General features: G+C 29.7%; 1 protein-coding gene across 1 annotated transcript in view; it reads right to left on the reverse strand.

The window, feature by feature from the left end:
* Nucleotides 1–26,837, reverse strand: part of LOC131849099 (transient receptor potential cation channel subfamily A member 1) — a 40,502-nt gene that overhangs the window by 11,530 nt on the left and 2,135 nt on the right. Inside the window, exons 2-7 of the mRNA XM_059199085.1 lie at nt 7,735–7,891; nt 6,910–7,000; nt 6,006–6,075; nt 3,709–3,834; nt 2,875–3,171; nt 1,633–1,872 (exon numbers count right to left, since the gene is read on the reverse strand). Of these exons, the coding sequence (XP_059055068.1) occupies nt 1,633–1,872; nt 2,875–3,171; nt 3,709–3,834; nt 6,006–6,075; nt 6,910–7,000; nt 7,735–7,891 (981 nt within the window). The remainder of the gene's footprint in view (nt 1–1,632; nt 1,873–2,874; nt 3,172–3,708; nt 3,835–6,005; nt 6,076–6,909; nt 7,001–7,734; nt 7,892–26,837) is intronic.

Below are 26,837 nucleotides of genomic sequence, written 5' to 3' on the forward strand. Positions count from 1 at the left end.
AAACAGAGTTGTCGTATAACTACAAGTTATCATAAAGATATAACTTTAACAATCAAGATTACACGAGATATAAATATACATTAAGTATATAAGTACATAAGTACATTAAAAGAAATTCAGAAAACATTTAAAATAATAGGTACGATTAAACAACAATGAAGTGAAGAAGTTTTCTTTAGAAATTGAAATCTTAAAAACTTTTTGATACTAGTTACCCCTGATATATTCTGTGGGTAAGTAGATGTTAGAAGGCTTATTTAAATTTTAGAAAAAGAGTTTAGGGTAATATATCTAACTCTGTAGTCACTGTAGCTTTCAATATATTTAAGTACTATGGCTGATGTACCTACATACATTAATAGTACTTTAAAATACAAAATTGGAAAAATATAGTATTGGGTATATTATATATCTCTGCAGTTTATCAGATGTATGAAAAAATAAATTTGTTACTCATATGTTAAGTACCTACTAGAATAATATATTAAACAATAGATAAGGTTTTAAATATAAGTAATTCTATTCTGTGTATTGAAAGAATACCAAAAATAAATTCGTTTATGGAAACCATTTAAATGAAGACTAAATAATATTGAAATGTTGTGCAACTAAAAATTCTTTCGATTCACTGAATATTGAAAAAATTATTTCACTTGAAACAATAAATAAAATTTTACATAGAATGTTATTGTACGTGATTTTATTCTGTTAGTTAATTCTTTAACCGATACCTTTTAAAAACAACCAAGTACCTTCCAAAACACGACAAAGTTTCACATGCAATTTTTAAAGATGACGATCGATAATATATTCTATTCAAATTTGTTTCGGATTATTGTCATATAAGCAAGTATAAGCCTGGGTGCTATACATCGTATTGAAGAGACACTTTAGTAGGGATCATATAAGTTAATAGGGTCGGCACACTATTTTCAGTTATAATGATACGCACAGAATCAATTTTTATAGACGTTTCTGGAAAATGTTATTATAAATATAATATGAATATGAATACACATGTATGTTTTATTGTCTCTCATTCATTATATAGCATAGTAACATAGAAGACCTTAAAAAAATATTAAGATGAAAATTTCTATTAGAAAAGAATCGGTTGTTTTTTATTGGCGTTTGTCCATGTAATGATAAAAATTTTAAAGCATGCTAGAGAAACATTTAAGAAAGCTGTTTTTATAATACCAGTACCTGGGAAGTAGGAGTGTGAAGATAATGAATTACTGATGATACGAACGTTCTAGACCACGTTTAAATTGCGACCTATTTTTGATTCGCTGCCAGTCAAAGATCTCTCGTCATAGAAATTATCCATACATGAATAAAGGAAAGAAATGTTTCATAGGAAACTAATTTGAAATATTTAATTGCAGAATACAAAGGTCTTTCTTATGTCTTCAGTAAAGGCAACGTCAATCCAGCTAGCGTCATAATATACCTAATTCCTGTGCCAATTGTAATCATGCTAAACTATAGGCGACGGTTACCACTTAATATTAGTTTGATTGCTTATCCAATTACATAAAAATTTAATTCTTTAATGAAGATAACAATGATGAAATTTAAAAACTGTATACTTATCTATCTCTATTTATAAGAAATCATAATGAGACTTACCAGTACGTGAACAGTTCTCCAGCCAGCTCTAGATGCTGCGAGCAGTAATGGCGATCTTCTCTCTTTGTCCAATGGATTTATGTCGGAGCCTTCAATAATCAGATAGTTCACAATATCCGGATGATCAAACATGGCGGCGCAGTGCAGTGGCGTCATCTTTTGAACATCACAGGATGTCAAGCAAGCCATTTTCTCTTTGGGCTGCATTGCAAACATCAGTTTTACGATATCTAGAGCTCCCTGTTAAGAAAACGAGTATAAAAATGAATAACATAATTATACAATGCAGCCAGCAACAGATTTTCATGACCAACTATATCTCGTACGAAAACTCGTAAAATATTTCAGATTTGTGTCATTAAGATTCATCCCTGCCTCATGGACTATAAATTTGGTGTTAGTTAGGAGTACAATATATGAGAGGTGTAAAATCTATTTACAGTTATAAAGTATTTAGTCTAAGGGAATCTTGAGAGCTAACCGCTAAAATTTGTTAAAGATGTTAGCGTCGCTCACAAATTATTTACCAATCCAATAAAACTAAATACAACATACACATGGTACAGCATGTTCAATAAAATATCTATCCTTTTTGTATTAAACTAAATTGTTTTTTTATATCTCATACTGCTACAAAAATAAAGCTAAAATATAGTTTCCCTAATAAACTTGACTATCTATAATAAAGGTGAATTAAGTAAAAGAAAAAATAACATTAGTTACGTTAATCCAACATGGAAATTTACCGTCTGGCAGATTATCTAGAAATAAATACAAATTAGGCGAAAAAGTTAATCTCATTTTAATTGGGATTAATAAATTCTAAGGAAAGGATCAACTAAAATATGCTACAAACTCATTTTAACAATTTCATTTATGACAAAGTCAAGGAGAAATCATACCTATCTGAAAGTCGTCTTTGACCTAATTATAATTACGAATATTGAGTACGACTAGTTATTTGTAGCCTGGGGTCCTATTTAATTCTATCATAATTGCCTTGTCTTTGTCCCATTACTTTGTCAAGGTGCAGTACGTCATTATCCACTGATCCATTGTTTTACTTTGCTTTTACCATCTTTCATATAGTCTAGCTATCTATCTATGATTCGTTCATATTTAGTACTTATCACTTTTTAATAAGTAAATAAAAACAAAGTAATATGACTTTGCATTAAAAAGCCTGTCACATAATTAAGTACCGGAAGAGATTAATATATTCTATAAATAACACCAAATTACCTGGGCACAAGCCAAATGGATAGGTGTAGATAAATCATGTTGCTGAGTAGATATCTTTGCGCCAGAACTAAGGCAAAGTTCAACTGCTTTTATGTCACCGCTATGGACAGCTGAATGCAATGGCACATTCCCCTCATTGTCGTAGAGGGATATCATTTGTTCTCTGGTACAACCCTTCGACTCCCCCCACTGGAGAAATACTTCCATGGTCCTGGATGATGCGTTTTTAGCGGCTTCATGTATTGGATAGTACCCGTTGTTACAAGGGCGATTCCATACAGAACCCAAGTCATTTATCTGTTCAGATACAATGTGAATTAAATGTTGGCAACTATACTATCGAGTAATATAATTAACATATTCGAACATTGTTTGATCCATAGACTCATTTAGTACGCTACCTACTGTTGATACAGTATTCAGAGACGATAATTGATTTTAAAATAAGACGTATGACCTTAAGTAAAATGTATATGCAAAAATGAGAAGTCTATGATGAACATGAACATTATAAATTCATTACACTGAATATAAATGACCTATAATTATAATAAAAAAAACTTTATTTCTACTGTAAATTATTATTGTTTCATAAATAAGAGTAAATCTATTTCCTCTAAAGTTTAAGACTCAACGATAACAATGAACAAAAATGTTTAAATGTACAGAAACAACCAGATATTATTCTATTACCTATAAGTAATACTACACCGCAGCTAAGCAAAGAGGTATAAGTAAAATACTAGCAAATTTGAAGTAAAATATACGAGCATATGTTATATGGATGAAACAGTGATAAAAGTAAAAGAATACCATATAGAATACAATACTTACCAGAATTCGTGCACATAAGTCGTGGTCGTGAATAGCGGCGAAATGTAAGGCTGTCCTGCCGTGTTCGCCGCCGAGATCAACGTTGAATTGAGATTTGTATTTGGCAAACACTTCTAGAACTGCTACCTGAACATTAAAAATAGTATCTTTTATATTTTATTTCTTAACCAGGTCTGTACTCTATAGTGGACAGTTTATTAATGTTGAAATGTACTAAACTGGATCAGTTTTATATGTCCTTTTATAATGTATTTTATACTGCAGAAACAATTCCTTCTACGTCTTTACACCTACGATTTTCTGCAGAGGAAATATTGTTTAATTATATTATTCTTATTTACTGAAGAAAACGTCCAATTAAAATGCTATATTCGCTTCAAGAATTATTCTTAGTAGTAGTAATAAGATCAAGTTGCTACTCAGTATTATTTTATTTTTATATTTTTACCCGGAATTAAAACTAGTCCATCTATCTATATCGTATATACTTTGTTATAAAAATAATGTGTATCTCTGTATCATTTATTTCCGTCGACAAACAGTTTATTTATAAGTTGTGTTTCAGTTGAGGAGTAAGATACGGCAGAAAATGACACAGTATGGAGGTCTGATATTTAAGACCACGGATTATAAACGCAGGGTTGGTAACCACAGACAACACATGATGACGTGACAGCAGTGGTACCACTCAGTGGGTGTGTTTGTCAGCCTGTTTGTCATTCAAATCATGTAAAAAATACAGAACTACCTAATTATAGATTTACTTAAATTAATTTAATACAAATTTCTTTTCAGGGGTAGAAGACCTCTGATAAGAATATGACTATAAAAGTGAAAGTTAATACACCCTTTGTCTCTTATAGAATCAAGTCTGTCTCCGTCTTGCATTACTTTGTCTTTTGAAGTGTTGCGAACACATAAAAGTAGCTAGTCTAATCCTTTCTTGTAGCTAAAGTAAAATGAAGTACACTAATTAGATAAATAATAATGTTATTAGAATAGGAGTAGTTGCACTACACAATAAGCAAGAAGAATCTGAATCGAAATTGCATGTAGACTTGCTAGACACCGGCATTTCTTTCTTATGTTAGCTACCTGATGGTAAAAGTTACCTTGATACATGAACAGCACTAATGCTTTGTAATTCCGGAGAACCAACATATTATGCTCGTATACCATATAAATTCCTTTCCTATATTCTACTAAAACGCATGTTACAAAGCACAAAGCAAGCTATTTGTCGGTTTAAATAGGTTATATAGTAAATTCGTAACATTTCATATTTAATAAAAAGTTATAATATTATTTAATTATAGTTACCTTTTTAGTATATTACTTAGCACTTTTTGCAGCTACTTAAGAAACGAATTAGTTTGCAATTAAACTGTATTTCTATATAAGTACCGTAACATTTACAGCTATATATATATATATTTTAAAATTGATATTAATATTGAAAGATATGAACAAAAAGTGAATAACTCAATAATATTCTACCAACAAAACTGCAAGGGAAGTGACTAATTGCAAATACACTGAGTTCGTCACTCAAGTATAAAGTCACTCTGAAAATTTCTAAACTGGAAGGTAGTTGGCGTACAATTGTTGAAGTAAGTTAAAACTTTTTCGTTCGTTTAAATCTACCCTCCGATATTCACTAAAACTTATCATGAGTACCTTTATAAAAGATTAAATGGTAAGGTACTATTATTATTTCATAAAAACAAAATATAGTTCAACCGAATAGAGATCCGAGAGATGATTTTTTCAAATTCAAATTAGTTCAATAGAAATGTAACCGAGCTTAATAAATTGTTTTATAGACTTCAATTGTAAAATTACATAACACTGTGGTGTTTTATTAGAATTTATTAGAATATTAAAAATTGCCTGAATAAAATATATATACCATTCTTACTACTTTATAATTAGAAGAAAACTAATGATGAAGAAACCATAATAAAAAAATATGAATGAACCATTTTTGTTAACGATTGAAACAGACTTTTTAGTGGTATCTAAGAGTTCGTATCTATATACATATTTAAAAATAAAACCTTATTTTATTCCTTTATGCATACCTGCACCATTGTTCAGATTGAAACCTTAATAGGATCTTATTACGAAGTCCACTAAGGTTACTAGACAAAAGAATCGATAAAAATAAGGACATAAATTGTTCTTTTTTTTATCTTTGCGCTGATATGATATAACCAAACTCTTTTACTCTGCACTATATTTCAACGTAAGTGTGTGTCGGTTACCTAAACTTAGTATTACAATAATTAAGTTCTTACCTTGTTTAATTCACTCGCCAGATGTATAGGCGCCTGAGTTTTCTCATTCAATGCACTCGTATCGACGTGTCTGTGAAAGGTAGAGGAAATTTATTGCATTTTGACATTTGAGGAAAGGAAATAGAACAAAAAGAAGTGAAGTTGCCTTAGAGTCACGTTAGCGTTTCATTCAATTCCTTCGACACAGAGAGAGCGAAATCGTGTTTCAATTTTCTTTCGACGCCTTTCGGAGAGAGCATTTGCGATGCAAAAATAAGAATAAAATTGCATTGAATTTAAATTCTAAAAATCTAAAATGCTTACTAATATTATAAATACAAAATTGGCCTTCTGTGAGTTACGTTTTCACAACTACCATTAACAGCGGATACCTCCGAACACTGTAATTTTTCTGCCTTTTCTCAACTTTTAACTGAAACACATGTAACATATTCTGAAATAGGCCATACAGAGATATATGTATTCTATGAGTATACAACTATGGGGTTATGGAGACATCCAAATGATGTCATCAAAACCTTTCCTGCATCAATTTATTACGGTCGGTGCAGTATACTATCATCTTCCACTGATCCCTGTAGGTATATCTGAGCTTACTCTTAATTTATAGATCATCTTTCACATAATCCATCCACATTTTTTCATTCGTCGTTTATATCCATCTACGTTCATATTAAGTACTGTCTTCAAGATAATGCCCTCGCTCCACCGTAAAACATGTGTCCATATCAAGACAGTATAAAATATAAACAAAGAAATAGTAAATATATAGTATAAACTTTAAAAAATAAACCGGTTGAAGCCGGTTAAGAGATTTATGTATACCTTTATTTTTAATCTACGATATAATGTACCGAAGTACACTAATAGAAAGAAGCTCCAAAAAGTATTATGAAATGCTTACTGCTGTAATAAGAACTCGATAGACTCGAGAGCCTCGCTTTCTACTGCAAGATGGAGCGGAGTATTCCCGTTATTATCCTTGGCGTTCAAATCTAGAAAGGAAATGAGAATATCTATGTAGTCTAATTATAGTCTTAAGTATTGATTATCAGACAGAGTCAGATTATACTACTCTGTCTGATAATATTTTATACAGATGACATTTTATATATATACAATGAACAGGGAAAATATCATGATACTTGATACTACACGATAATTATGAATATTATTATTGAAGAAAAAATAGAAGGAAAGAAGGGAAGAAAAACAAAGACACATTTTATATAACTGTCCTGGTTTGATTAATTAATATAAGCAGATATTACATCAAGCAGCTATAGTTAGATTTGATTTATATCAGCATATAAAAGGAATAAGAAGATGGTAGAATTTGATAAGAGTTCACTAACAATGAATGAGTATTAGTTATAAATATAAGTACTATGGTTGTCAAGGTTTATAAAACAAGAAATTGAAAGTTACATTTAAATAACTTTGAATGAAATTCAGTACACGATCTGTTTATTATATTGTGTTCTATTATTTTGTCTTGAATTAAATGTAAAAAATAATTAATCATGTAATATGTAGAGTATTAGAAAAATTGTAACAAATATATTGTTACAATTTTTCTAATTGAATAAATAGAAAAGTAAGTAAAGATTCTAATTTTACACAAAATAATTATTTGTAACAATTCGTGTAACCAAATCTATGGATCAGATCTAGTACAGAATAGATATTCTGAAATAATTTTGTAGTGTATATAAGTTAATGTGTTCACCTCCACCGTAGTTGTTAATGAAGTGCAATATATTGGTGTTATTCCTGACAGCTGCTTGGTGGGCGGCGGTCCGTCCTCGAGCATCCTTCACAGCTAACCGTGAAGGCTCACTCAAGTACAACCGCATAAAATCTTCCACATTTCCACTCTCAGCTGCCTGTTGAAAGATTCATATTAGTTGATGAGCGCGAATATACATAGAATAATACTTTGACACAATATAAAGAATTTCATTTATTTTAGAAAGATAAATGATGTATAACATATATTTAAACATATGAGTAATCGCTGTAATAAACCTATGACGATTATTAAATTTCATCAATAGTATCTTACGTGTATTAAAATTAAAATGAGATTATTTCTATATATCTAGAAGGTTAAATGAAACACGGATATTGAGAAATTATTTATGTATTAACTATTAAAGGAATAATTATGTAAATATTACCATGTTTTATATAATAAAAACCACTTCAATACAAACAAATCTTAAGTATAAACAAAAATACTTTTACTTTCTAATCTTTTGGGACTTCTGAAGGTTTATTTGTTGGAGCAAGTAAATCAGTCCTTCATTACATATACAAATCTGTCCTATAAGTATTGAAGGAATGACTTATTCGCATCAACACCTCTCGTTACTCGGATTGAAAGAACTTCAATATCTTGATCGCGTAAATTGACTCGCGGGTAGAGTGATCTAGCTTCTCCATCTTAGCTATTCCCAGTTGTGATTTAGGCACTCTTCTCATTTTGATTTCAGTCGTTACTATTTACTACACTTCATCTATTCCATTTAGTTCCATCTTCATATTTCAAACGCTGTAAGTAGATTTCTTTTCTAGCATGCTTATTTCACTTTGTAAATTTTTCTTTGGTACAGAGTAAAAGAAGAATGCTTGAAAAAAAGGCCACGTTTTTCAAGATCACAAGGCTTTACTCCAAGTAACTTTTATATATCATTTGACATCTTCCATGGATATATATTCCTTTATATTGTGAGCCTATTAGGATTATTAGAAAAGATTTTCTTACAATCTTATTCCGGGACGCATTCAAGTTTTTATCAGAATGAATATAATCCTGGATTTAATATGAAGGATACAACGAAAGCTAACGTTGTAGGTAATGATCTGTTGCGCGGGAATAATAGTCTATTCAACAACTAAACTATCCCTACAGCGATCTCCACTTTTCGTACTTATGAATTTTTAACAAACTGTCCTTTTGACAAAACTGTATAAGTCTACTAGTAAAGTATAAAAAGCAACAAAATTTTTGGTTTTGTTCCAGACATTACTTAACTGAAATATTTCTCATAATCGGTTGCTCCATTTAGGTGCATAAATGATATATAAGTAAGCAGGTGTGAAAAAACTTACAAATTCAATTGGAAAGAAAGAAAATTATAGATATAATAATAACATACATAAATACATACATTTAAACATATTATTTTGTATATCATTTTTCCCTACCGTGGACGGACATTCACAATTGAATCTGTATACTGAACTGGATATCAGTATAGCTACAGATTCAATTGTGATTGACTGGAAAAAAAATAACTAACATTATATTTTTTTTAAGTTATGTACTCATTATGATAGTGAGTACATATAATATAGCTGTATATATATGACAAAAGGAGATTTACACTTATTGTTATACATAGTCACCTACATAAGTACAAAATATATGTACATAAGTTGGCTTTTTAAAAAACGAAATTCAGATGAGTATCTTTCCAGTTCTTCTCAATTGAATCTGAATACTGAACAAGACGGTAGGTATAAAATGTAATACAAAAACAAATTACGTTCATAAGCGTCTGAAATGTCGTATAAAGGATAATAAAGAAAGAAATTTTTTAATTTCATTTATAATATATTTGTATACTGTTTTAAGTTTGAATGGTCATTATTTATAAGTATAATTAGTAAATCACGGGATCTTACCAAGATAATTATACTTATAAATATATTTCTACTTTAATTACAGCAAATAAACGCTCACCTGACGATTCAATAACTTAGTTCAGAAACTGATAACTAGCGGGTAGATAGTAAATTATGGGCAAACATATTCATCTCCGTTAACCGATCTCCTTTTATTACTACTAGCGAAACTAAATCGAGCTCATCTCGCCACATTGGAAATATTAAAGAAAGAATAAAATGTTTGAATATATAAATATATTACAATGACTGCATGTTTATGTATCCGTAAGACATTTTGCAATCGAGATTTTGTTTAATAAACTTAATTACTAGATACCTGGCTTTATTTAGTGAAATCATAAAAAATATCAGGTTGTTTAATATTGCAAATGCAAGATTCACTTCAATAATTTGTTCATAATTTTGTTAATAAACCGTGTGTACGTCTTCGTAAAATTGGAAATTAGGAAGTTTTAAGTGTAAAAAATTGTAGATAATTTTAATGGAGCCCATTAATGATAAAAATATAAATATAAAAATATAATAAACGGTTGCAACTTTTCACTTTATTTAGTTATAAAACTATTTTTATACTTACGCCATTTTGTTTAGTTACAATTTTTATATTACACACCACCGCTTAAAATACCACAAATACTCGTATTTACTACTACTTATAACTTAGACATAAATCGGAAATAGTGTAGTAAGAAAATTAATGTATTATAATAATGAAAACTTTTTAAAGTCAGGAAAATCTACACACGACTTTCACAGTCGCATAACTACAGTGAACTGAAATGCATCCCGGCAATTTTATAGTAACGGTTATTATACACGGTAGCAATGTTCTATGTGTGAAACTACAAGGATGTTTTAATTATGCAAACACTATTAATATATACATATATACGTAATTATACATAGTATACACTTACACAATTTTGTAACAATAATGTGTTAACTATACTTTGTTTTATTTCACAGGAAGAAGCAGATGTAACGACCAGGCACCAATCGCGGAGCGCACCTGAATGATAGTGTATAGATCTACGAGAACTGAGTTGCGCTACAAATATATCTAGATATAAGATCTAGTTTGCATTGCATGATTTTGTCACTGCAACATTTGGATGCAACATATTCTATTAGAGTCTCATTTATACTTGCAATACAACGCGGCTTTTGACATATGACTTAGGTAATCTAGTTTGAATTGTATTCTATTGTGAATCTCATCACTGTAACAGAGTTAGGAGAACGACGTCGTATGTATTAAACAAAAAGGTATAGGTATAAACGTAAGAAATTATATTCAGAACCATATAAGGTTATATATACGCATAATTAGACGAGTATTTTTTTAATGTCATACATTTTAAATTATTGCTCGGGTGATTTATAGGCACTACTATGTCATAAGACATAATAAATTATACATATTCTCCCGCTGTAAAAATATTTTTTATATAAATATTAAAGTTGGGTATATTTTATAACGTTGTACATTTTAAACTTATACCAATTGTGGGTTTAAACAAACTACAATGTGAATAAGAAAGAAGAGAGAGAAGAGAAAGAATTTATTGATTTTTTCCACAGTAAAATATTTTTTTATTGAAAAATTAAATGAAGGTATTTTTATAAAGTTGTAAATTTTAAATTAAATTGCTCATTGGGGATTTATACACACTACTAAGTGAAATAAGATGAGAATTTATAGATTTTACCAAAAATTTAAATTATATTTTTAAAATTAATTCTTTCTATTGAAAATTTTTAGTATTTAATAAAAATGTTTGTAAATTATTATTATTTATGACGAACAAGTAAATTAATATTTGTATTTAATACAAGTTTTATAATAGGGTAAATAAATTAAATATCTTCTTTAACGCAGAAGTATTCTATAAGAAAAGCTGAAAAAGTAATACAAGTATAACTATGACACTTTAGTATATCCACGGTAGGTTAATGTCCTTAGGATTTTTGAAACAAATCAATGGTTACAATAAAATAATCTCAACCTATAAAAAGATAAAATTATCTCGAAAATCTTAAAATATACACATAGTACAACCAAAAATAACAAATGCATCCATGTAATGTAAAAAAAATCACACAGATACACAAGTTAAGCTATTAACTTTTAATATTAAGAAATACGGTCATTATAAAATGACATTCTTTGTACTCGGTACAAATAAGATAATTTTTTAGGAAACGATATAATATATATAAATATATTATACTCACCACAATATACTGCACGTTGTGACTTGCAAATTCACATTATTACTCACTTCAATTAAAATACCAAAAATATTAATTACTACCCTACAATAGACCTATATTAATGCAACGTCACAAAAATTGAACTATAGATTAGTAAAAGGGTATCAGATATTGTTGCAGTAATATTAAAAATATTTGTACTAAATTACACTTTATTTTATTTAGGATAAAATGAAATTCGGCCAACAATTTGAAAACAAATAAAGTGAAACTAAAGTAGAACATATTTAATATTATTACTATTCTATTCTTATTAAAGTTTAATATGATTTTATTTCAACTCTATATGTGCTATTTATTTTAAAAAATGTGCACAAATAAAAAAGTATATAAATTTTAACAAAGGGAAAAAAATGCAAATTTAAAAAATTGCGAGTAAAATTATTAAAGATTCAAGTATTTTTTAGTAAGTATTCAAATTAAACTATAAAATTATTACACAATAATAGTAATAATGATTTTTAAGTTAAATAGTATTATTATAAATGAATAAGGAACTTTAAGAAATTGAATAAAGACGAATGACTATCGCGCCTAACGTCAGAGCTGGTTCACGGAAATTCTCAACTGAACAGAAAAATGGAATGCACCGATGCAATTTCACAGTGCCGTTTTATAGGAGGAGCTTGCTATTGCCAACCTACTACGATGTATATACCATATATATTTGCTAGCACTGAAGTACAAAATTAATAACTTGTTGACTATGAGAGCGTTCGTTTTAGACTACGGACCTCAACTAAATGATTCTATTTAAGAACTGCAACTGCAGTGCCCTAAATAGCTCTACAGGTATATGACTCCATTATTCATGTACGAATTTCATAACTGCAACATATTACGCATCCGTGTATTTATAGCTATTTAGGACTAGTCTAGTAATACATCACGGATTTTCCCATAGGTCTGGAACGATACAGTTTCCATCGCATTAAAATGAAAAATTCGACAAAAATACTGAAAATATTTCAGTAATGAGATTCGTACTTGATAGTACGAATCTCATTATTGAAATTTTCAGAGCACATATATATAGTACTGGACTTTAAATAGCTATAAACGACGGCATTTCTTATTAAAAGTTAGTGCGTTATATTACATATGTAAAATTCATAAATCACATATTAAAAATCAGTCTTCAAAAATGAATTTTGATATATTTTAATAAATATAGGTCTACTTAAAAAGTGATAGTTCTTTGGCAATTAAACCAAATGCTCAACTAAGGGTAGTTGGCATAGAATAATTAGTTTTTTGATTAACAACTCCTTCTCATTCCTTAATATAACAAGGTTATATTAGGTTTAACTACGTACAAGTTTACATAGATTGCTCTTATGCCAATTTTAATCAACGTTAGAATAAATCTAAGATCATGAATACGAGCATAATAATCTGAATCGCGTTTACTCAAATGGCAAAATGCTAACCACTTATTATTGAAATGTGTTTTTAGTTTGAAAATATTGCCATTTTTACCGTGTAACTTGGTTTGTGGCATATATGTGCATACACTATTATTAATATTTTAAGTTCACAGTCAATATATTAAAGAATTAGTCTCGTAATGTGTCTTGTTATTGTAGCACCCTGATTAAGAGTTGAGCAATATAATTCAGTACATACTAAGTGTACATACATTATATGTACTTATATTATACATATATATAATAAATATGTTGTATGCAAAAACAACAACAATATTGGTAACATTATCACGTGACACCCGTGGTACCTCACGTGGTACTTCTTCTCATTTCGAAGACTTAGATGTCATACTTTCGTGCTCTGTAATTTCCTGTCGTATTTTCAATCAAATCACATCTTACAGAGCAAGCTCATTGGCGTATAAATAAATAAGACATTGATTTCCACATACACAACTTTCTGCAAAGTCTACCTAGATAAAACTAATGTAAGGTACATTAAATACCTCCGCTTTAGTAATGATTTTTTGAGAAAAATAATACGTATATTCCAGGACAATATACACTGCGTTATCTAGTCCCAAGCTAGCCTGCTAGCCTGTGTTGTGGGTACTAGACTTCCACACAAAGACCCAGTTAAATAATCATCCTCATGTAAGGAGGAAAGAGATTAATAGTAATGTGGACTTATTACCATAGCTAGAAATTTACCCTGTCATGTATTTACCTCAAGTATTCACCTGTCATTTACTTCCAGCCGGTTCTTTCTGGAAACCATCGTGATAAATTCTTGGTGAATTTGTAACGACAAATTCTCCAGCTAACTGACCTGACTACACATTCATCTTATCATCCTCAACTGGTGCAAAGCCAGCGTAAACTGTTAGCGATGGCGAAAGCACCAATATTATTATATATACAAATATATGCATCGTACGGGAATCGAACCCGTGATCATCAAAAATAATATGGTGAGCTAAAAATAATAGTAATATGCCTGTAAAATTAACACAACGCTATCTATGATAGTTTCAAGCTAAACAAAGCTTATGTTATGGGTACTAGAGAATTGATATATATACTTAGATAGATTTTTCTGCAAATACGTTTATAATATACATAGAAAATATCCAGACTAATATAAACAATCATACTCATGCATACAAATGTTTTTCCTCATACGAGGAATCGAATCCGTGACCATCGAAAGATAAAAATCCATAAAGGAATTCCAATAACAGTTCAACTACACTTATACCTTCCAAATTTCCTTCGAATTCCAATGTTATGGTGAAAATGTACATAAGTGTTTAAACGTTATTGCACGCAACAAGCAATTAATAGTAAGTACGTTAATGGAAAGTAAGTAAATTCTGTAATAGAACGGTATATATGCTAGAGTCGTCAATTAACTAGTAAATCCTTCCTAACTAAGACGAATCTGACAGTATCATAGCGAATTCAATAGAAATATATACCCGTGATGGACCATAGACCTTGACATATGAGTATATACGCATAATAGTAGTACTCTATTTTTACTGGTTAATCATTACCTTGTCATAACTAGAGTTTTATTAGCACGGGAGGCATTTTCTTTCTTTGGTACTGTTAAAAATTGTTCATACCGTCAATATTATTTGTATAAGGAATACCGTTTTCATATGTATTTAGTTTATTGAATAAATTTTATTATTATTCTTCTTTATATATATAGCACGCACAACGACACGAAAGAGAGGCTAATTGCGGAGACTGGAGTCCAACATACAATATATATATATATATATGTATTGTATGTTGATGGGGTGATAAGTCTATCACCCCATTATTATTATTATGACTTATATCTAGTGATAATGTAAACTTATTATACCCTTTATTTACTTTTTATCGAGGTTTTTAATGTCTCAGTCTTTATAAAAGTCGTTCGTGTGTTATGTCCGTTCCTTACATCATTTACATTATCATCTGTCTTATCTATTTCAACCAAGATACTTTTTAATCTCAACTTGTGGTACGGGTGGTAAGGGAATCAGACAGTGATTTATAGTTAGTCCTCCAGAATTCCAATGCTTATGTTACTTGATGATTAAATGTATGTGATTCTATTCAAGTACGTAGGCGACGGTTACCACTTACCATCGGGCGGACCATTAGGTTATTTATCATTCCAATTATGAGAAAACTACAGATCACAATCATACATGACATGTAATTGGTGATAGTGCACTATCACCAATTCCACATATCTACTACTGGTAAAGAGCGAGTATAACTAAACCTAATTTCACGAATGAAGCTTCTATCTTTATAAGTTTAATGTCGGTTAATAATAGGTTTGTGTGTGCTCATTTTTACATAGTACATGTATTCTATGCTATTAGTAAACTATTATATATATAACAGTTTTATAAACACATACGTAAATATTTAATGTATTATAAAACTACTAAAATACTTAATCGACCGCAAACCTAACAAAATTAATTATAATAATTAGTTACGTGATGTTGAAACTAAAGAGTAATTTTAAGCATACTTATGCATAAATGTATTATATATACCTACAAACGAAATAAACTACCCTGTTTTATTTAATAAATGTTTCAAAATAACAAAATAACCAACTTTGTTTGTCTTACTCTAGATATACCATCTTGTACCTCAGTGAACTTCAGTGAAATACCGCAAAATTATTTCGTTATATTAATTCTTCTTCAGTTCCTTTATTTAATTAAAGACAACCAAGAATTATATGTATAATGAAAGATGCTGGCTTCTTAATATCCAATTTAGGAAGTGAAAAAAGGAAGTGTGTTTTTGTAATTTTGTTTTATAGTACAATGATTATATTTATAATAATGACCATGATTGGAATGGTGGGAATAATTGAAATGTGATAAACGAAACAAACAATGAAATAAACCCGAAAGCAAGGGCTCGCGAAAATGATGAAATGTGGTAGATATTTTTTTTATTTTTATAATACCTGCCTACATCATAAATGCATTGCACAATGATGATAAATGAATGATGGTTTAACTTACAAAAATATATAGTATATATATAAAGGAAGTTAATGAAGAAAAATTAAGAAAACGAAACAAATACTAAAATAAAACTATAAAGGTCTACGCAGACTAATAATAGGCACGCCGTAGGTACATTTATTGTTTGTTATAATAATTGTGTTGTGTAATGAGTGAATGTGATGAATTTATAATCATATTAGACAATTATTTAGTAGTAAGATCAAAAACATAACTGTAATAAAAGAAAATGTCCAAACTTAACTTGAAATAATAAAGGTCTACGCGGGCGTATATAAACCGGCCGGCAGTCTATAAGTAGTAGGTACTACGCAGTAATGTAAGACAAAGTTTTTTGTTGATGAAGAAAATATTTACGAATAACATTGTATAATAATATGATAATTTAATTTATGTAGTTAGGATATTAGAAAGGAGATAATAATGAAAAGTGTAGGAAACAAATACATAAATTAATTGGTAATAATAAAAATCTACGCAGACGAAGGAAACGGCAGGCCGTCGGTAAGTTTATTGCTCCTCAAAATAAGTAAGATTATGTATAGTTTAATTTATACTATCTAATAATGTTTGTAATTGCGAACAGTATACGAGTAAGGAAGGTATTATACATTATAATCAATCTGAAATGGTAGACGTCTACGCGGATGTAGGAAAAGTCAGTCGTTCGTCATAAACTTACTGTTTTTTTATTAAATATATAAGAATTATACCCATGTATATTTTTTCTCCATAGAAGTGACTTTTGCACACAAACTAAGTTATGAGAAGTCTGAGGCACGTACAAACAGTTTGGTATATGGCCAAAGACGGGCAGTAACTCAAGATCGTTAACTTTTTATATCTTCCTTTTTTCTATGTATTTAGAGAGTATAATACAATGCGCAGAGATTCTGGGCGTACTTTATTATCTTTCTAAATAATAATAATATTTTTTTTACCAATATATTGACATAAAAAAATAATTACGGATCTACAGATGGTACCTAAATGGTGCCACACGTAATCAATAGAGTCTTAGAAAAATTTGACTGTATAACCTAGGAAAAAAACATAAAAATTATGATGTAACACTACCCACATGTTCATTCGTTATCAGAAATTATGTAGCTTTTGAAGAACAAATCATCTGTAAAGTTATTGAATTGTAATCAATACGATTATATACAGCACAGTAAGCACAAATATAAAGTAAATTTAATGGTATAAAGTTCCCCAGCTTCATAACTGTGTATTCGGTTCTCGATCTTATAAATATTCGTACTGAAGCAGAATAAAATATATATTTTATTCTGCTTCAGTAAAATATGTCGAAACTTATGTATATAAGTTTCGACATATTTTGACCAAAACAATACAAACATACACACTTATAATAATTTTACTCTCTATGTTTTCAAATTGCTATTACATTTCATAGTGAATATACTTACTTGCAACAATTCTTCGACTGAAGGCTTGCTCACACTGCCTAGACCTAACATTTTCGACCAAGGACGCGGCAGTCTTATACCGCCACTTAAATTTACAAAATTACCAAAAATCGTCGGATGTTGTATCGAACTCATATTTAATTTTTTAATAATTGAAAATAATAAAATCAAAATGTTAACTTCTTAATTTGCGACGTAGTCATCGCTTATTCGCGATTGTCGGATGGCATTGTGCGAGTGCGATTAGAACGGCGTCTCTAGTTTGGCTACATGCCTCCGACAGAGACGATTGCGAACTACGGGTGCGATCAAATAGACGCCAGACTTTATAGCCCTGGAGCAGGGATCCAATTAAGTTACATTCGTTGTCATGGCGTCCGTCACGGGCTACAATTGATATTCAAGTTATTCAAAGACACAAAGATTACATTAGAAAGGGATGTTGACTAGGAAGAATGGAGAATATTTTCTTTCATATATTTTCTTCTAATATAACTACGTAATGACAATAATAACTGATACATTTGGTAATGCATATACCAATCTTGGTAATTAATTAATAAAAATCAATTAGTTGATGTATTCAGACCAGTCTAGATTAAAATTCTTGAAGCCGAACAAGACCCGTAAATAGCAATATGAAATTATTTAAATAAAATATAATAAATGCATAACATTTTAGGCTTAAAAAAGAAATGACATATAGGACTAAGATATTTCTAGTAGAATCCGCGAATTCGGACCCCCAAGCAGAATAATAGGAATAATTATAATCTCTATATTATTAATAAATTATTTCATAAAACTATAGGTACTTAATGTTTTGGGGGTATATTTCCATATATGGTGTCGTATATTTAACAATAACTATATAGTCTGTAAAAGTATTATTCTAATTACTTACTTCCAATTATTAACAATTTTCACCACGATGGAATTTTATTATTTTTAATAAATTCCACAATTAACTCAAGAAAATATTCAAAATTATACTATCTATGTCTTTCATTTATTGATTCTCAGGACAAACCTGTGATAAAATTAATTACAACCTTATAAATCATTATAATTAAGAGTTCATTCCATACCTACTTGAGATACTACATTGTGTCTGGCTAGTTGAAGAAAGCATAGTTACTGAACAGCGAGACTCCAAAATTCAAAACTGAAGAGCTAGTTGAAGTTTCAGACAAGAAAGTAAGTTTAAAGTTTGTATAATACCAGATTTCGGTGCCTTTGGTAAAACTAGCGACTTTTAGAAAACTTTGTTCCTTGTGATATACATATTCTCTTTACTTGCAATAATAAAGATAAGAAAATTAAGAATGAGAAAATTGTTTATCATCACTGTGGTCATTGAACTATTATTCAGAATTGACAGATACTTAACTTAATACTACTTAGTTATAGTAGCTACAGGGGAAGTAAATGGGTGAATTTCAAGAAGCGTAATTTTTACCTAATTTCGGTGTATTCTTTATAGATTTTTAGACACTTTTGTACTGATATAAAAACAATATGTTACATAATATTACACAATAGCTTATATTACAAAAGATATGATAATGTAGATTTAAAAATAAGTTTACCACTAAAAATTTAAGAAAATAAAATAAAGATAATAGCACTATTCCGAGCAGCTTTATGATTCAATTTAATACAAATATGTAATTAGCACAGTAATATTAAAAACTATTAGTAAGTTGTTGTGAAAAAAAAATCAATTTGAATGTTATATCGATTTGGTCCTCCTGGAAATATATAGTAAATAAGAATATATACATAACTAGTTGTGCCAGCGATTTCACCTCCTTGAAATTTATAGCCTATATGTTATTCTGCTATATTACTGTAAAGTTTCATCAAAATCCTTTCAGTAGTTTTTGCGTGAAAGAGTGACAAACATGCATCCATACTTAATAACTTTCGCGTTTATAATATTAAGAAGATTATAAAATTATATCTGATATGAAAATGTTTCTCCTTCTGAAAATAAAACTAAATGGAATTCATACAAAAAACCAGCCAAACAGTACTCTGTTTATTTTATTGTAATAGTGAAACTTGTTAGATATGCTCATATTATATCTGACTACGTATTTAAAATTTGTTATTGACAATTGATATTAAAATATCTACGCAACATTTGTGATCATCCTGAAATCACTCAAGTCAGAGAGGATTTGAGAACCGATTAACACCTTCGTCCTATTGGTATATTACGATTACGATTACGAAACACAAAAATTAAAATCTTGTGTCCTACCTCATTAGTTAGTTTTAACTAACGCGTTTAGTACTTATTATTAATATAGTTATTAATGTATATATAAATTAGTTATATTCAACTAGGTGTCCATATAGTACATATATATACATACCACCACCAAAATTGCAGAATTTTGTACAACCATAAAGTTTTGGGAGAAGTTTTCCAGTGTGTTTTAGATCAGGTGTATATAACACAAATGTAGATAGCTATAGCTAGTGTATGTCTGGCTTCAGTCGAATCGTTACCGGGACGTAGGTAGGAAAATCTCCCAAACACAAATATTTTAAATATTGTTACACGGATGGTTATCTCTAATACCTAGGAGTACTTTAGTACACAGTATCTATCTCTGCAATTATAAATAAAATCCTTTTATTTTTTACAAGTTCATCAGAGTCCTGGGTAAGCTCTTTTGAAAATTCTGCGAATAGTTATTTTTATTTATAAATGGGAAAGAATATATATTCTTTCAGTAAAATTTGCTTTCTTCATTAATTAGCGTAACTAGATATTCTTTCCCCTCCAGGGCGCACTATTTTCATCTAACCTTTAGGTATCTACATGATGTTCAATCAGAAACTTATAAAATAAACCTATTTGGTCTATAATAAATATGCAGTCTCTGCTTTGTTTGCTTTTTTTAAATATCATAATCGCTCGCCATCAGATGGGCCGTATGCTTGTTTGCCACCTACGTGGTATAAAAAAAAATTAAAAAATATTTTATGGCAAATTTTAGCAAAATCCGTTCAATAGACATTCTGATACTCTCAGTAAAATTAATTTAAATGTTGGGTTATAATAGTTAAATAATTAATACTTGTGTTACCAGCTCCGAAACTATCAACAAGATCATTTAGTAACCGAATGTTGTTGAGGTCTTACCTCAATGTTCACGAATAGGGGAGTTTACCTTAATTTTGTCTGGATAACGAATACCCAGGCGAGGAAATTAAAGCGCGTTCCTGACAAACATGTGTTTATATAGGTATTTACAATTAATGTTGTAATAGTGCTACAATTATTTTGAATTAAATATACAAATAAACTTATCCTTGATATCTCATGTGACGATTATTTTTGGATTATGGTGTGGTGTACCCACCACTCGATTACCACCCTATAATGAAAATATATAGGTACTAGACCAATGTTTCCCAATATGTGGCCCATGCCCCACAGGGGGGCTGCCTAATTAATAAGGGAGGCAATTCGAAATGGATTCGACACGAGTTTAACCCTTTGGTTCCGGGCCATTGAAATGCACTGATAGATTTCGGTGTGACATTTAAGGAAAAAGCAAATTCTTAATAATTGCAGTTAATAATTGCATTAGATATAATTTCGCATCATATTTAGTTTTAATGTGGATTTAGTGAATGATTTACTGGTAAAAAGAATTCGGCTGGATAGAACAATATGGAAACTCGAGACAGAGACAACAAATTGGAACCTAATATAAAATCGCAGTGCAGTAAGCATCAAGCGCATGGATCTCATTAAATTAAAATAATATACAAAATATTTCTTAAATTTATTTCTAATTTAAATATCAGATTTTAATTAGACGTACTGTGAATTTACTTACTATGAATCGTTAAAATTTCCTAGTGATATCTTCCTAAAACCTGTCATTTAAACTTCTTAAATGAAAAATTCTATGTATATTCAATATTAAAAAAGATGTACGTTACATTGGGGGGATAAGAATTTTATAATGGCTTTAGCATGGTACGCTTGACACAAAAATGTTTGAGAAACACTGTACTAGATAAAATCTATTAGATATTAAATAAAATCTACTTGATGCATTAATAGATTTTTTATTTATCTATATAATAATGTTGTGTATCAATAATTATTGATCCGGTGCTAAAAATAAGCAACTCAATATATAAATATAAATTCTCAAAGGATTATATTATACTCCTTTGATAGAAGATAATCTGAATATTCAAAGGAATTTGGAAAATTTCTAAGTATGCAAAGTATGGTGCTAAAATAAATTATTGTATACTTATTTCTCAATAATAAACGTAAGTAGGTATTGGCAATTGTTCATGAAACCTAATAAATTTAATAAATTAAAAGGTATGTCCCAATTCTGTGTTATAGACTAAATAAACATAAAATATCTGGCATAAAAAGTATTGTATACTCCACGTTGCTCGAAAAATAGGTGTGTATAGTTCACGAACTAGTTCTGAAGAGTGCTTCTAAACGAATCGCAAATAGGTTCACTCCATAAAAAACAAGAATACAATCTATAGTAAAAATACTTAAAAGTTTAAAGGTTCACCAGTGCTTTTCTGATAGGAGTAGAGAGGCAACGAACTGGTTCGCAAAAGTATTAAATTGAGTGATCCTAATCTCGAGCTATTACGCACTAGAAGTAAAAACAAATTTTCACGTCAGGAGCTATAAAAACACCATTTACTAGAAGTCGAGCGAAATAGTTTCAATAACAACATATATATACTATAAATAAGTAACATTAGGCAAAGGCTTTTTTTGTAAGAGTGCTGCAAATTATATATTTCTCTAAAAGTAAATTATCCAGAGGGCTGTAACTGAGTACCGCCATCTAGTGACCGGAACATAAAGCTAAAGTTTAATGAAGAATATTTCAATTTGTTTAATTAAACTCTTACTTCTTTTACAAAACTTCACAATTAGACCCTGTATAACATCTATATATCCAATATGTTATTTTCAAATTAATAATTGATATAATTTTACTTGCTACGTTTTCCGTTGAAGACAAAGCAAAGAAAATATCATACACATCCAACTTAGAATTAAACGGAAGACCATCCGTAGGCGTTATCCACGTCGCCGGGAGGTAGTTGCCCCCGAAGTAGAAGCCGGAGCAAAGCTCGAGAGCTCCCCTAGGCCCCTACCAACACCCTCCAAAGAGGGTGCAGATGTCTAAGTTTGAACTGAGCATTTCATTTAAGACTAATGGTGCCCGGGACTTCGTAGACGTATTCGTTTATACGACGTCTATTGAAGATAGATGTCGATTTACAAAAGTATATATCTGTTATTTTAATTAACAAGATTGCGGTAGAGTATTATAAGTAGGTAGCAAATTAATTATTCCCTCTGTTATATATTTATAAAGACTAAACCCATATTATAAAATATATATTGTGAATATTTCATCGTAATTCTTCCAGGTATTTTGCACGAAAGCTTACATAGGTATTAGATACACACGCAAACAAACACTCAGTTATCGTATAGTAACGACTTTACGATTTTTATGTACGAAATTCTGTACGTAAGATAAGAATCTTTCCAAAAGCAAAAATCTCTCATGTTTCAACGTTTTTCTATTAGATTTTTGATAGCGGAAACACTATATTCATTTACATATAGTAGATATAGAAATAGAAACAATCTTTATTCAAACACACTTTATAGGGCTCTTTTGTATAGTCATATTTTATTTATTCTACCACTCCAAACATATCTTCTGTTAAGTTTCTTACCAGTTTTTTCAGTTAGTCATTAGATTATATATACAGAATAGTGCAGCAGAGTTAAACATTAATACAAAAGACTTAGCGTTCATTAGCGACAAAATTTCCTTACAGAAATAAATAATGTTTGTTTTTATTTGATCAGATAAATAATAAATATTTTCTTTTTTTTTTAGCCGACCTGCACAACTTCATCTGCATCTCTGTTACTTAACATTTATCATCATATTTCGCCCATTTTACACAATATATTTTTAATAACATATTAACATATCATAACATTTAACAATTAGCCTATATGTTATTCTGGTATATAAACTATATTACAGTAAAGTTTCATGAAAATCCGGTCACTAGGTTTTTCGCGAAAAAGTAACAAACGTCCACCCATCCAACCATCCATACATACTCCAAACTTATGTAGGATTTGTAATGGATAAACTGAAAAATACTTCTATTTCAATATTAACTATCAATGCTTTGATGAATTATATAGAAAGATACATTATAAGCGATTAAAACAAGTTTTAGAAACCTAAAACTTATGTTTTAATTTAGTTTCAGATTATTAGTTTTATTTAGTTTTAAAGCATAATTTTTAATCTGGTACATATATTCCTTCAATCACACTCACATTATAAAGATTATTTTGAAAATAATCAATGGCCATTTACTAACAAATAAATAAATTTAGACTGACCTCATTAAATTTTGTTGTTTTTAATGGAATACTGGATAAAGTATGCGCTCTTCGAAATATCCACATTTTAAATTATTATTTATTAACCATTATAATAAACTGAACAATAACTGACACGTACGCCCGAGCTTTTCAGGTCAGATCTACTGTAATATATCTGGTTACATACAATATATTATTATAATCTAATCAAAAACACCACAACGCTATTAGGTGTTAAAATACAAAATACATAGAATTGTTTGAATTGTACTGCTGTTATCTGTGATAAAAAAATATCCTGTGGTTTTACCTTGGAAACGTAGTAAAAAAATAACAGCACCTGTGATTCGAGATCAAGTAGTCACATGGTTTGTTGACTTTTGGATGATCGCATTATTTGAAATGCTCGCGTCTCTGAGAATATGGAAATCTACTTGACAGGGGATAAAACTACCGTCTTTACCGTGCTTGAATAATTTGTTTTCTTTTCAATATTTTCAACTCTATGGAGTTCGTGAAATTTTTGTTATTATAAATAAAAAAGTATCTGAATGAAATTTAAAGAATACATAATATGTATAATATTACGAGGATGGATATGAATCCCAAAAAATTTTTTTTGGGATTACTAGAAATGACTATTACTATTACTAGAAATTTTAACCGCTTCTCAGTCAATTGACTGAGGCGCGGTTAAAAACTAATCTATATATATATTGATTCATAAAAAAATTGATAATGTTAATGATTTTGAAGTTATAAAAGTTTATATCGATTTTTATGCATCTATGTAAAGATATTTTAATAACGCTTATACGGAAACCAGTTTAGAGTAGAAATGTGCATTTGAGACCGGGACGTCTATCGTATACGAGAATTTTCGTGTAGGTACGAGAATTTTTGTCTTTGCAAGAGGCATGAGGTACGAGAACACCATCTTCAAAGTAATGTATTATTAAATATTTCACGAATACTGCTATTTACTATATTCTTGGAGTTATATTATACTTAGAAAACAAGGAGACTACTATAAGTACTATAACAGAGTGATTTTATTAGTATATAATCAATCACACTCATGAATACAAAAGTTGTACAATGATAAGAATCGAACCAGCAACAACCTGAATTAAAGCATACTGTGCTGAACCGCTAGACCACTGAGGCCATATAATAAATCATGTAATAAGTCTGATTTAGTCGGTAAGGCGTTAGGTGGTAACTATAAACACTCCCACGTTCACATTTCACAATATCAGCATGAACAGTAGCAGATTTACAGCTAATGAGTTATACGCAGAAACTGACACTAATCTAAGGTACTTAATACCAGATAAGATTTATGAAACGTCGAATAAACTACAGGACACCTACTTTTTTATTATCCATAATGAACAGATCTACTTATTTCTTACTAACTGTATAGTACTGTTTTAATATAGATTATATTAACACAGTACTATGCAGTTAGTAAGATGTTTGTTACTCTTTCACGCAAAAACTCCTGAACGGATTTTGATGAAACTTGACAGTTAAATAGCTTATACATTAGAATAACACATAAGCTATAATTTAAAAAGATATAACGTAAATTGGGCAATATATAATGATATATGTGATGCAGACGAAGTCGAGCGGGTCAGCTAGTAATAATAATAACCCTGGATGATAACACAGCGCCATCTAGTCCCACGGTAAGCAGAGCTTGTGTTATGGGTACTAGAGAACTGATACAAATACTTAGATATATATATTTTTTGCAAATACATACATAATATGCATCGAAAGCACCCAGACCGTTGCAAACAATCATACTCATGAATACAAATGTTTGTGCCGTGTAAGGTATCGAACCCGCAACTATCGGTAATAAAGCGGCGTGTCTAACTGCTAGACCATCGAAACCGTCATTATGTTATTAAACTATTTATACACGTTATTCGTTAAATTACCTATATTTATATATAATATTATTCTTTCAATGATATAATTGTTATACTAAATCCTTAATAATGATGGCTACGATAGACAAATGAAAAGTCTATGACTAATTAGTAGACAGGAAATAGTGATACACTATTCTACTATCTATGGTTAATTTGCATAGTTTAACGACTGTCATGGTGATTAATCAGTGATAATGTTTTTATCACAAGTGTTTCGTGATTTGCTCCATTAGGAATCAGATAAAAAACTAGTACGGAATATTCTAGTTAGTATAATAATCTACGATAATAAAATACAATGATTGTAAGTCATAAATAATATGAATATCAAAATATACTATATATATATCTATCCGTTAATATTTCATACTAAAATGGGCGAACGGAATTATAATTGTGATAGAAAATTGTTTGTGTCGCGAAGATATATATATATATATTTACTAGCTGTCCCGGCAAACGTTGTATTGCCTTAAAATAAAAAAAAAATTAGGGTTGGACTACCCCTAACATTTACGGGGATGAAAAATAGATGTTGGCCGATTTTCAGACCTACTCAATACGCTC

Source organism: Achroia grisella, unplaced genomic scaffold (genome assembly GCF_030625045.1).
Source record: "Achroia grisella isolate CSIRO2021 unplaced genomic scaffold, CSIRO_AGI_Agris_v1 utg640, whole genome shotgun sequence".
Classification (NCBI taxonomy): domain Eukaryota; kingdom Metazoa; phylum Arthropoda; class Insecta; order Lepidoptera; family Pyralidae; genus Achroia; species Achroia grisella.